Below are 13,840 nucleotides of genomic sequence, written 5' to 3' on the forward strand. Positions count from 1 at the left end.
CTACTGAACACAGAAGCAGAACACCTGCCTGTTATAGGCCTAATATGTATAGTAAATGGCTTTGCTAAGGCCACACAGATGCCTGATGGTAACATGCATGTCACAAAGCCATCGCCAATGTCAATTAAGGCCCCAGGAATGACAATTGGCAGATGTTAATCCCTGAATAAGTGTATTAGTTCAAATACAAAGTCTCCAACAAACTACATATGCCTAGTAAAGACCCTGCTTATTGTAGTGTAGCAGCTCTTCGGGCTAATGTTCCTATCGACCCAGTAAGGCCAGCAGGCTAGTCTTTTTCTTTAAATTTACGTTTTATTGGTATGTAACTGTTATGAAACTTGTATTGTCAATTTTGTTTTGTATTTAAACGGCACTTTAAACATGTACATGACACTGCAACAAAATCTCCCCATGGGGACAATAAAGTCAGGAAGTAAGTAAGTAAGTAGTGTAGCAGCTCTCCTCTGAAGAAGTAAAAAAAAATACTCCAGGTTAAAACGGGTACTTTATATAATGTCATCTGAATGTATGAACATTGGGCTGCTGAGATATTTTAAAGGTCTACTGTCAGTCAGTATGAAAACACTGGCCTGATATAAACATTGATTAAGTAAGTAGCTTACGTGATAATGAGTGATAAAAGTAGCATTGCAGCAACACTCATCATGGTTTTATGTTGATATCATATTCATTTGCAGGGTGTGTAACACAGATATGGGTATTTTGCAGGCCTTGACTACACTCTCTGGTTGATGGGCAGCTATCACATCTACCGGGAATAAAAGACATGATTGAGACAATGGGTAAGAGATCAGTCAATTTGTGATATGTCAAAGTTAGAAAAGTGTTGATTGCTAATGTTGTCGGTTATGTGCAAGGTCTCACCAGATGAAAAGAGCGAGAGGTGGTACTGTAATGTTTCGATCAAGAGAGTGAATTTGATTGATGTTATTACGTATTTAGATAATATGTTACTCCCTAACTCTCCATCTCCCATCCAAACAGAAAGAATCCTGACTTGGCCTCTGTTATTGTAAAATCCGCCTATGTCACTAACAAACTCAGAGTCTGAGGAGAATCCTTGTTATGAATGCTCAAACACTCAGCTACGAAAACTCAAATAAAGTACTCCAAAAGGTACAGAGAAATGTGTCTGTCGAGACTCCCGTATTTTTGGTTTGTTTACTGTCTCTGCTCAATGAGGTACATGTTTAGGATCTGAATTTGACCTATATTGTCACAGCAAAATAACGTTTAGTCCATCATGTTGCTTGATCGGTGGTTAGGCTATTAGCTGTACAAAAGTAGGCTACATGAAAAGTCTAATACTGTGTGTTAGTATGGGTTTTCAGTCGCGAAGCTCATCTGCATTTCCTGCGGTGCAGAACAATTCTGACCAACAAAAGAGTGATCAAATTAAGGTTCTACATCTGTAGGCTAGCTCTCAGAAGGAACAGTGCTTTGGAACTTGTGCACGCCCTATTAGGTTTTAGTCACAGTCCGTGGTCCTCTGAAATTGGCCCGTCCTCCTGGACCAGAGGACGTCAAACCCATCCTCGGCTAACAGGCTGCTCTGAGGAGGCAAGAGAGGCGAGTAGGCTTGAGTTGTTTGATTGTGGAGCTTATGCAGAGTCCAGCAAGCAAACTGTGGAGGGCCTTTTTCTCTGGTTGGCCATTCCGGGTCTGTGAGTCGAACAGCGAATCATTGATGAATTTGTTCTTTCTTCCGGTGCAAATCAAATCAAATTTCAAATCCAGTCAATTTTTATTTGTCACATGCTTCGTAACCAACAGGTGTGGACTAACAGTAAAATGCTTACTTTCAGGCCCTTCCCAACAGGGCAGAGAGAAAGAAAATAAAGAAATAATAGACACATAATGAGTAATGATAACTTGACTATATACAAGGGGTAACATGCAGGGGTACGATGATGTAGATATGTACATATAACTAGGAATAAAGTCACAGATAGTAAACAGTAGCAGCAGCGTATGTGATGAGTCAAAAAAGGGTCAAGGCAGATAGTCCAGGTAGCTATTTGGTTAACTATTTAACTAACTATTTAACAGTCTTATGGCTTGGGAGTAGAAGCTGTTCAGGGTCCTGTTGGTGTAGAAGCTGTTCAGGGTCCTGTTGGTTCCAGACTTGGTGCATCAGTACCACTTGCTGTGCGGTAGCAGAGAGAACAGTCTATGACTTGAGTGGCTGGTGTCTGACAATTTTTAGGGCCTCCTGGTATAGAGGGCTGTACGTACTACCCTCTGTAGCACCTTGCGGTCGGATGTCAAGTAGTTGCCATACCAAGCAGTAATGCAGCCAGTGCGGATGTTGCCTGTAATCCATGTCTTCTGGTTGGGATATGTACATACGGTCACTGTGGGGACGATGTTGTTGATACACTTTTTAATGAAGCTGGTGACTGATGTGGTAAACACCTCAATGCCATCGGATGAGTCCCGGAACATATTCCAGTCTGTGCTAGTGAAACAATTCTGTAGCTCAGCATCAGCTTCCTCGGACCACTTCCATATTGAGCACATCACTGATACTTCCTGTTTGAGTTTTTGCTTGTAAGCAGGAATCAGGAAGATAAGAGTTATGGTCCGATTTACCAAATGGAGGGCGAGGGAGAGCTTTGTATGCATCTGTGTGTCTGTGGAGTAAAGGTGATATAAAGCAAAGCTCATAGCTACATGATTCTCATTTTCTAAACTCTTGTGAACAGCGGTCGACCTTAGCTAAGCCTCGGATGGTTAACGTGTGATTTATTTTCTCTCTCTCTCTCTCTCTCTCTCTCTCTCTCTCTCTCTCTCTCTCTCTCTCTCTCTCTCTCTCTCTCTCTCACTCTCTCTCTCTCTCTCTCTCTCTCTATATGTCTCTCTCTCTCTCTCTCTCTCTTCCCAATGAATCATTCACATAGGGCTTATCACATTAGCAAGCATGTTTGGTTCTGTGTGTTAATGGGAGCATGGGTTACTCAGATGAAGATGAAAACGTTAGAAATCTGCCATAGACTTCACATTTTCAGCAATAAAACCTGAATAAACACTGACAACAAATTAGGAACACTTGGATTAAACTCACAGAATGTTTTAGAGTAGCTGAAGGGGGCATGTCGACCTCCTATCTAACTATACTCAACTTGTAAACAATTTCACAACACTTGTGATCAGCCTGCCTGTTCATACTGATAGCTATCCCCCTGCCGCCTCTCTCGTCCCCTTTTCTCCACATGGCTGCCGCCCCATGCTGTCACTGAACTATGCGATGCTTTGCAGATACCCAGCGTGCCTTGCAGGCAGTGGAGCGGCTCCAGGCCAAGCTGAAGGAGCGGGGGGAGGTCCCCACCGAGGAGAAGCTAAGCTTGCTCAAGTCGGTGCTCCAAAGCCCCCTGTTCCACCAGATTCTGGCCCTGCAGAAGTCTGTCCAGCTCCTCAAAGACCAGGGGGTAAGACCAGGCCTCTCTTGGGGGTTGGGAAATAGGATCACTAAGTTCACAAAGCAGGATCACTCAGGATCAGTTAAGTAACTTTGATGAACAATATAAAATAAAGATCTTGATTTTCTGGTTTTAATGTCAATGGATTGTTGGGAGTGGCGAGTCAATTTAAATGTCAACTGGGCTGTTTTATCCAAGCTGTGGATATGGATATGGGTGAAAGGGATCACCCAAATGACATATGACAGCAATCCATGGTTTGGTTTTGTTTTTGTAATTTGGGTGAACAATCCCTTTAAGAATGATGGTTAGGGTAGCCATCATTCTAACCCTTTACAGGGGGTCATAAACATGATGCAATAAAGTAAACAGACTTAACCTCACCCCATCTCTTGTTTCGACGCCCTAATCGGTCTTTTAAGTTTTTGTCCACATTGTAGATACATGCGTTAATGGCATAGCGGCACACCCAGCTTGTCTTTTTGCAAATAATTCACTGCCTATTCACTAGCTTAAATGTGCAATTTTAAGTTCAGGATTGACCAAGTATGGTCTTTGCTGCAACAGTATTATTATGTCTAGGAGTTAGAAGGAAGGAAATTACTACTACTTATTTCAGTCTTGATTTAGTCTGCGTTGAATCCAAATCAAATTATTCTCTGTTTTGGCTTGCCTCCAGACAGACATAGCTTTTTTTCTCTCTCAAATCATGTATTACTGTGGGCATATTGCAGTCAGAGTTCATCTGGGCACTTTTAATAAGGTTATATAAGCAGACACAGCCAGCCAAAGCCAAAAGGCCTCCTTGACTTATCCAGGACCCATGAGAAATTGAGCATTTTTTTACCCAAGAAAGAGCTCTTGTTAGGTCACTGTGGATGTATGCGAACGGGCCCGGGTAAGTGCTTGAGACAGAGAGAGAAAGTATGTGAGCTATGCAGTGGGAGGCAAAGATGCTGCTACAGCTTGTATTTTTTTCAACCCTGAAGGAATTTAGATTATAAAATCCTTGCAGACATTTTTTTGTGTGCCGGTGCTTTATAGTTTATTTCAGCAGTGTCACATTCTTATGCACAATGTAACAACCCAATCCACACAGTATAGCATGGTTAACGGTGTTTGGGTGGCATGCTAATCTACTGCTCTTCCACCCTAATGTTTTCAAGCTAAAATAAATGTGCAATGGAGTCTATGTTTAAAGATAAAGTGAATCACAGAAAACAACATAAAAAAAAACATTAAATAATTTAAATTCAAATTAGTGGAACAGAGATTAAGCTGAGTGCTTGCGATACAAAGAGACGTTTCCGGCTTCATTGGGCGAAACCAATTTGCAGGAAAGACGCAGTTAGTGTTTTTGGTGTCAGTCGAAACCTAAACCCACATACAGTCTGTCTGCTCCAGCCAGTAGGGCCTGAACTGTCAGTGTCGCTATGGCGACAGGGCCTGCTCGCAGAAGAGAGAGGCTGCCACCATGTCAAGTGGGGCAGAAACAATTTCTTAAATGTGCAAGAACCAAACTGGAACTTTAATCCTCTTAGCTCGGCTGGCTAACATAGCTTGTGAATGGGACAGCAACTTGGGCGCTATGCTAACTTAGCCTAGACTACAGGGTTTTTCTGTTTACAAAGGCTAAAACCTCACTACATAGGTAACTGGCTGGATGATATGTCAGCTAGTCTGTCAACAATGCTTCTTCAATATGCTAAGCACACAATTACAAGTTCAAAAGGGCAACTGAGGATGCTATATTTCAAACAAAGTGCTTATGAAGTGTTAGCTATATATCGCTAGTCCTTGTGGATCACATTCAAACTAATCATGAGCAAACATTAGAGCCAACAAGCAAATGAAATTCAAAAATAGGGTTTTACACAGTGTCTAATTCATATAATCCATTAGTCACAGAAACACAGTGGTTGCAGCCCCTTTAACGAATAGCATATCAAGGCATCCAGATGGCTATGATGGAAATATTGCATTGGAAGCAGAGTCATTGTTGGATCAGCTAAAAAGCTATTATCCCTGAAGGATTAGACTACTATAGATCCAGCTAATCATGGTTGGGTAACGAGCTGGCCCGCCTCTGACGCTCCTAGGCTCCTAGACTTAGTTAGATTTAGGGAATTCACAAAATTAGCCTCTGTTTATTTTAACAGCAGTGATGGCAGGTTTTTGGTTAGAACTTGATTGGATCAGCTTGTGTAGCCTCATTTAGGATATTTAGGATATTAGTTCTACTCAATGCAATGCATGTAACAGAATGTGACATGTAAACATGGTTTGTGTTGATATTACAGTTGCACATTTTGGGGAATATTCAGTGGGAACTTTCCGTGGGAACTTTCCGTGGGAACTAACAGAAATATATTGGAATTAACGGGAATATATGGGAATTAACGGAAAAATATGCAGATCTGTAAAATGATAGTCTAGAAACTAAATCTTTGGTTGTCTTCCTCTCAGGCTTCATGTCTTCTCCCTGGACCTCCTCAATGTCCACCTCTTGAACATCAGACTCCGAGGCCCCATCTTCATTGTCACTTTCCAACCTTGTTGAGGATGCCTCAAAAGGCCTCAAATTTGCCCGGATAGCCACCAAATTTTCAACCCTTGTATTATCAGCCTGTTGCGTGTGTGTTCCCAAACAAGGACCAGTTGCGCTCTGAGGCAGCTGATGTTGGTGGGATTTGGAGGATGATGGAGGCAATAGGGGAAAGAGCCTCAGATCCACAAAGCCCCTTCCACCAGGTGGCTGATGAGATATGTTGGCACGACTGCCATATTGCATCTCCACCCCAAAGCCCTTGCTTGGAAGTGTACTTCACCAGACTGCCAAGAACCTTGCCCTAATCCAGGCCAAGGTGGCAGACACGGTAGTGATGACACCATAGGCCTTGTTGATCGCTGCATCAGACAGGATGCTCTTGCCAGCATACTTGGGGTCCAACATGTACGCTGCGGTGTGTATGGGCTTCAGGCAGAACTCTTCATGTTTTTTGATGTATTTCAGAACTGCAGTTTCTTCTGCTTGGAGCAAAAGTAAAGTGGGCACGGCAGTAAGGATTTTTTCTCTTACATCTGCAAGCAGATTCTGAACATCAGACAGGATGGCTACTGCTATATGTTTCAGGAGATTCAGGCTGCTTACCACTCTCTCTCAAAATACATCACCCAGTAGGATCCTCTTGATGGGGAGAGACTTGGGTCAGACTTTCTTGGAGAGACTCCTTCCCCTCCAGGAGACTGTCAAACATGATGACAACACCACCCCATTGGGTGTTGCTGGGCAGCTTAAATGTGGTGCTCGTATTCTTCTCACTTTGCTTAGTGAGGTAGATTGCTGCTATAACTTGATGACCGTTCACACACCTAACCATTTCCTTGCCTCTCTTGTAGAGTGTATCCATTGTTTTCAGTGCCATGATGTCCTTGATGAGCAGATTCAATGCATGAGCAGAACAGCCATGGGTGTGATGTGAGGGTAGGACTCCTCCACTTTTTAGACCTAGCAGCCTTCATGTTCACAGCATTGTCTGTTACCAGTGCAAATACCTTCTGTGGTCCAAGGTCATTGATGACTGCGTTCAGCTCATTTGCAATGTAGAGACCGGTGTGTCTGTTGTCCCTCGTGTCTGTGCTCTTGTAGAATACTGGTTGAGGGGTGAAGATGATGTAGTTAATTATTCCTTGCCCACGAACATTCGACCACCCATCAGAGATGATTGCAATACAGTCTGCTTTCTCTATGATTTGCTTGACCTTCACTTGAACTCTGTTGAACTCTGCATCCAGAAAATGAGTAGATAAAACATGTCTGGTTGGAGGGGTGTATGCTGGGCGAAGAACATTCAGAAATCTCTTCCAATACACATTGCCTGTGAGCATCAGAGGTGAACCAGTTGCATACATAACTCGATCAAGACATTCATCAGCATTTCTCTGACTACGCTCCTCCATTGAGTCAACAAAAACTTCTGATTCCAGGAGGACCATGAGCTGTTGCTATCGTTAAGGTGTCTGATTCATAATTTTCACCTCAAATAGAATAGGGGGACTTTTGTCAGAGGTTGCTTGTTGTGAGCGTTGAGGGAACTTCATGCACTTGGCCAGATGATCCTGATCCTGAAAGAAATGGTCAAAAACCCCAAATACAATTCCATGTACAAATAAATAGTTAATAAGCAGTTAGATTCCTTAGAACTCCTTTGTATGATACATTTTTTTAAATGAAACATTTATGGAAACAGGTGAATTAACAGTCCTTGGTTAGAAGGCTTAAGCAAGGTAAAACCCACATGGTAGCAAAAACTACCTAGCAGAAATTGTTAACAAGTTAGAAATGATTTAAACACACTTTGCTGTAGGCTACTATTTACTAGTTAACAAAAAAATTGTGTATGTCATATAAAATATTCAGCCCACCCAGTATTGTAATCAAAACTTACCAGAACGCCTTTAGTCCTTGGCTCAGACAGTGTAGGAATGTGGGCTCAATAGCATCAATAGCATGTACATGTGATGGAAGAGTGCACTGTGCATGCAGAGGGTTGCAATTCCATTGAATTGGGGATAGTTTAACCTAAATATGCCACAATACCTAGAATTGCCTCATGTTTATCCCACAAAAAAAGGTTCACTGTTATATGCTAACTCTTTCTTAATGAATTTAAGCAAAATTCCCCAAATACCAGTGTTTAATTTCCTATGGAAAATTTCCGGAAGAACGTTTCCGACCCTTTGCAACCCAAGTTGATATATCCCAAAATAGAACTGTAATTTTGTGGATTAAGTCTGTTTCTGGCTAGATGTATATTTCCTACTGTCACTTGGTTACAGTGTGTGATAATCAAACAACTGCCACAAATTCAAACTATTACAGCCACAGTTTTTAGCAGCTGATGTTTTTCATACAGAATTTACACAGTTTACAGAATTCACACAGTTCAAGATTGCATGTATCATGTTGCACAACCCTGCGGTCTCGAATGCATCCCTTGTTGACTGTATTTCCATGAATGGTTTCAGGGTGGTGTCACAGCAACATTTGGCGGTGACCTGAGTGAATGCTACACAACAGCCCATGCCAATGGCGGCCATCTTGCCTACCCAGAATCCTCCACTGGTACACAGATCAATGGGAAGCCGTCTCCTGAGGAGTTTGAGCACATCATTCGCTCCATGGCTCAGGTAAAGAAAACCAAAAAAAAATGTTTTATTGTCACTTACACCAGATAGGTGCGGTGAAATGTGTTGTTAGGGTTAAGTGGCTTGTTCAAGGGCACATCGACAGATTTTTCACCTCTGGTATTCGAACCAGCAACTTTTCAGTTACTGACCCAATGCTGTAATGCTGGGCATACACTACACGATTTCGTCACGAATTTGCCACATTTTTGCCATCCCAGACTCATTTTCATGAAGGGAAGGAAATCCTATGAGCTTGGTCTAGGATCAGTATGTCGGGACTCGCATAGTTTGAGTGGGTCAAGAATGCACTGTACCGTTCTCCAGACTCCTGTCGGAGGTCCAGATAATTTTCTGACATTTTGGTTTTGCATCTTGTAGTATTAGCAGTCCTACCACGCGATTGGACAAGGACTACTGCCAAAAGCCAGTGAGCACTTAGCATGTGAGACCAAAACAATGATGGAGAAGAGAAAATGCAACAACAACACGCAGGTTGTCACTAGTTGCCACAGCCACAGAGTCAAAATTGGCTTTATCAGAAAAATCTAGATTTAATTTAAATTTAGACACAAGGTTTGCAGTGTGGTTAAGGTTAGATTAGAAATCAGATTTTAAGAAGATACATTTTAGAAATAGGTGGGGTTTAGCCATAATTATGACTTTGTGGATGTGGTAACTAGTGACCCAACACGCACCGTGTGGACCGAGGTATTGGAAGACAGATTGGTGGCGCTGTGGAGAGAATGCAGCTTCCTTTTTAATATTAAAAGTTTTCACCTCCAATTCCCTTTGTAGAATATAAGTCCATATTTTTTTAATGTTTCTGCACATAATAATGTGCACACTTATAAACCAGCTCGCTGTTTGCATGTCAGCATTTTTTTCCTACGACAACCAGGATCAACTAGGGAATAAACGTGTAATGTGAGCACCCACGTCCTGGGGCTGAATATGGATGGAATGAAAGATTTGGGAAAAGGAAACCGGAAAATGTGAGCACGTCCAAGATGTTAAGATTTTAGAAGTCGTGAAGTGTGTGCCTTTGCATAACCGCTCCAAAACTTTTTAGCCATTTTCCTGTAGACTTTATTGTGTGTTTTGGATCATTGTTTTGCTGAATAATCCAGCTGCGCTTCAGCTTCAGCTCACAGACTGACATTCTGCCGTAGAATTCTCTGATACAGAGCAGAATTCATGGTTCCTTCTATTAAGGCAAGTCATCCAGGTCCTGAGGCAGCAAAGCATCCCAAACCATCACACTACCACCACCTTGCTTGATCGTTGGTATGAGGTTCTTACTGTGGAATGTAGTGTTTGGTTTTCACCAGGCGTAATGGGACACTTGTCATCCAAAAAGTTCACTCAAGTTTGTCAAAAAGCACCTGGAAGCACCTGGATGATCATCAAGACTCTTGGAAGAATGTTCTATGGACATATGATTCAAAAGTATAACTTTTTGGGTGACAAGTTGTCCAGGACCTATATCAGAGATTACTACAGGAGAATGTCAGGCCATCCAGTCTGTGAGCTAAAGTTGAAGTGCAGCTGGGTCATGCAGCAAGACAATGATCCAAAACACACAATCAAGTCTACGTGAAAAGGGCTGAAAATAAACAATTTGGAATGGACTAGTCCAGACCTAATCCCAATTGAGATGTTGTGGCAGGACTTGAAACGATCAGTTCATGCTTGAAAACCCACAAATGTCGCTGAGTTACAGCAGTTCTGCATGGAAGAGTGGGCCAAAATTCCTCCACAGCAACTTGAAAGACTGATCAACAACTACAGGAAGTGTTAAGTTGCAGTCATTGCAGCTAAAGGTGGCACAACCAGTTATTGAGTATAAGGGTCAATTCATTTTTCACACAGGGGCATTGGGTGTTGTATAACTTTGTTCATTAAATAAATGAAATATGTATGTAATTGTGGTGTTATTTGTTCACTCAGGTTCCCTTTATCTAATATTAGGTTTCAGTATCAAAAATACTTTTTCACAGCACTGTATATTTTCTCGAGGCTGCAATTATTAAGAGGCACATATTTCGTAATAAAGTTTTTGTTTCTAATCTGAATTGACTTTTGCACAAATGCTGGCGGTTGGCACTATTTCTGTAGAAATATCTACAGAAATATCTCTTGATAATCACAAGCAAGGCTGGTTACACTCACAGTCAAGCTAGCTAAATATTCAAAGACATTCCAAGACAAGTGCACGCTACACTACACACTCTTGAGTGACTTCAAATAGACTTCAGAGGAGAGAGTATGTCTTTGATGCTGTTGTGAGAGGGGGTAAGGGGAGTGCTAATGCTGAGTGTGTGCGCCCGTGTGTTTGTGTCTAGGGGCGCTACGTGACACACATGGAGCTGGTGAAGCCGCTGTCTGGGGGCCTAGGCTTCAGCGTGGTTGGTCTGAGGAGTGAGAACCGCGGGGAGCTGGGCATCTTCGTCCAGGAGATCCAGCCCGGGAGCGTGGCCCACTGGTATGGGAAAGTTAATAAGGGTCATCGCCAGCGCATAGATCTGGTTGAAATGATGTCATTATAACCAGAAACCCCGTTTTGGCCCAGTTTTTCCCCCAGTTTTGGCCACTAGATCAATAGTTGATTATCTAGTGTGTTAGTATCTCCCCAAAACCATAGTTGGTGACTACTGACCCATGTCTTTTTCGACCTGCGTCTTTTTTATACAGTGAGATTATTCACAGTTCTAAGACTTTCTTGCCCATCAGAAAATCAGCTGTTGACAATCAACTATTCAAGAATGGACTTTGTTACACTGAGGCCACATCCTCATGAACTATGTTTGACCAGAGTACATTACATGTTTCCCTCACAAAATACCTGTTTTATCTCAATGCAGTTTACCAATATAAATAATAAACAAATCAATGAGCATCATCCTGTTCCCACAGCGATGGGAATCTGAAGGAGACAGACCAGATCTTGGCCATAGACGGTCAGCCCCTGGACCAGACAGTGACCCACCAGCAGGCCATAGGCATCCTGCAGAGAGCGTCTGAGTGTGTGCAGCTTACTGTGGCCAGAGGACCCATCCCTCAGCTGGCCAGCCCCGTGGTGTCCCGCACGCCCTCCGCTGCGAGCACCCTGTCTGCCCACTCCAGTGCGGTGAGGAGAATGCACACACAGAGGCCTGTGGAAGCATACACACACATAAACACACACACATGAACACACTCACATTCTGTATATATGCACAAACATGAACACATTCACATTCTGTACACACACACACACACACTATGGTGTCCCACATTCCCAGGGAAGCTAGTGTCATGCATGACCACTCTAGTGTGATGAGGAACAAACAGAAACAAATCCACCCCTCATAAACAGACAGTTGTATAATGTTAGCTCACTGGGGAACACACACACACCACAATATTCAAATTCTGTCTTTGAGCACTTACTTAGACATGCTTTGTCGACTACTACATTTTTTTTTAAACCTCCCATTTTTGGCTGGATGTGTCAATGTGTAGTTCATACATGCATAATCTATGAGGAAAAATACTGTCTTACCTCAAACGAACTCCCTCTTTTGAAAGCGACTGTGTTTCTGGAAGCTCTGCTGCGCCATTTCCCCTTCATTTTCCCCCGTGTGGGCCATCCCCTTAACAATTTGAGTTCAACCAATGAGCTTCAGCCTCTCGCCACTTGAGTGACAGCTAGCAAGAGGCACATGATGCACACACAGCAGAGCGAGAGAGAGAGGGCAATGACTTGGTGCACATATCTGCACATAGTACGCAATGTTCGGGGACCACTTTTGGTTCGTGAGCACGACGTCGTGAGCCAGAACTACTGGCTAAAAAGTATACAATAGTGCAGGAGAATCTCTTTAACTTGTTCATTTTAGTTCCTAGTAGAGCAAAGAGACTAAAGAGCGTATCTTTATTGAACCCTGTTCTGGGTAGTTTTCTTTACATCCGTGCAGGTGGTTTCTGGAATGATGTTGCTTCATTTCCTATTCATTAGTCCTTGTTGTTCTCCTTGCGGCCAACATCTCTTTTGCCCTGAGGGTTACACCCTATATATAGTATGCATCCTGGAATTAATGTTTTGAGGTCCATATCGGACCCTCACTCTCTGTGTCCCTCCTTAGGCCCACTGGAATCATGTGGAGACCATCGAGCTGGTCAACGACGGGACAGGCCTGGGCTTTGGCATTGTGGGAGGAAAGAACACCGGTGTCATTGTCAAAACCATCCTGCCTGGAGGCATCGCTGATCAGGTGACTTAAATGTTATGGGTGCACCACACATTGGTATTTAAGGGTGTGAAAGCAGAAACCTTGGTTTTTGGAAGACATACCTACTAGTAATAACCAATTACTTTCCTACTGTACTTTGTCCTTAGGATGGGCATCTGCACAGTGGGGACCACATCCTCACGATTGGGGACACTGACCTTTATGGCATGGGCAGTGAGCAGGTGGCTCAGGTACTAAGACTGGTTTCAGTCTTCTATCGAATTGACTACTGATAATGAGACAAAAACGTCTAAATTGTATCCCCTTTATCCTAATTTGTCTATAGTTCTTTCCAGTATAGCCCTCAGGGACAAGTACACTGTTTAATGTGTAGAGCTGATATCAATTGTATTGTGATTGTTCCAGGTCCTGAGGCAGTGTGGTAACAGAGTGAAGCTGGTCATCACTAGAGGCCCGCCAGAGGAGACCTCCGTCGTCCCAATGGCGTTGCCCACTGTCACAGAGCAACAGGTACGACACGCACATGTTCTTTGTACAGCAGCGGTGTGGGTGGGTCGCTGGTTGGTTGGGTGGGTGGGTAGGGGGTGGGGGGGATTGGGGTGGTGGTTTTATTAGGTTAGTTGAATAAAAATAGTATAGTTACATATGACAAAGCTGTCCACCATAGAGGGCCCATGGTTCTGTCTCTTTTTTCCTCCATCTCTCTTCGTCTCAGGGATCCAGTGAGTATAATTTGTGACACGTGACATCATCTGTGACTCGGCCTCAGAAGTCATCATTTTCCGAAAAGCTTAGAACTGGAATTCGCTGTCCATTATCAAGCAGTATTAGCCTTTACCCTTATCAACATATGAATGAGTTCCATGACTCACTCTCCCAAACTAGACAGTATATTCAGTCTCCATAACCTTGTTGCTTGATTCATAAAATAAATAACAACTCATCTGGCTGACAGTGTGAATACATAGGTGAGGA

The 13,840-nt window shown here is 42.9% G+C and overlaps 1 protein-coding gene across 1 annotated transcript in view; it reads left to right on the top strand.

The window, feature by feature from the left end:
- Nucleotides 1-13,840, top strand: part of LOC139378980 (multiple PDZ domain protein-like) — a 72,277-nt gene that overhangs the window by 1,419 nt on the left and 57,018 nt on the right. Inside the window, exons 2-9 of the mRNA XM_071121643.1 lie at nucleotides 733-806; nucleotides 3,283-3,452; nucleotides 8,472-8,633; nucleotides 10,976-11,115; nucleotides 11,547-11,760; nucleotides 12,758-12,886; nucleotides 13,012-13,095; nucleotides 13,271-13,375. Coding sequence (XP_070977744.1) covers nucleotides 791-806; nucleotides 3,283-3,452; nucleotides 8,472-8,633; nucleotides 10,976-11,115; nucleotides 11,547-11,760; nucleotides 12,758-12,886; nucleotides 13,012-13,095; nucleotides 13,271-13,375 — 1,020 coding nt within the window. The 5' untranslated portion in view covers nucleotides 733-790. The remainder of the gene's footprint in view (nucleotides 1-732; nucleotides 807-3,282; nucleotides 3,453-8,471; nucleotides 8,634-10,975; nucleotides 11,116-11,546; nucleotides 11,761-12,757; nucleotides 12,887-13,011; nucleotides 13,096-13,270; nucleotides 13,376-13,840) is intronic.

This window comes from Oncorhynchus clarkii, chromosome 21 (assembly GCF_045791955.1).
Source record: "Oncorhynchus clarkii lewisi isolate Uvic-CL-2024 chromosome 21, UVic_Ocla_1.0, whole genome shotgun sequence".
Taxonomy (NCBI): Eukaryota; Metazoa; Chordata; class Actinopteri; order Salmoniformes; family Salmonidae; genus Oncorhynchus; species Oncorhynchus clarkii.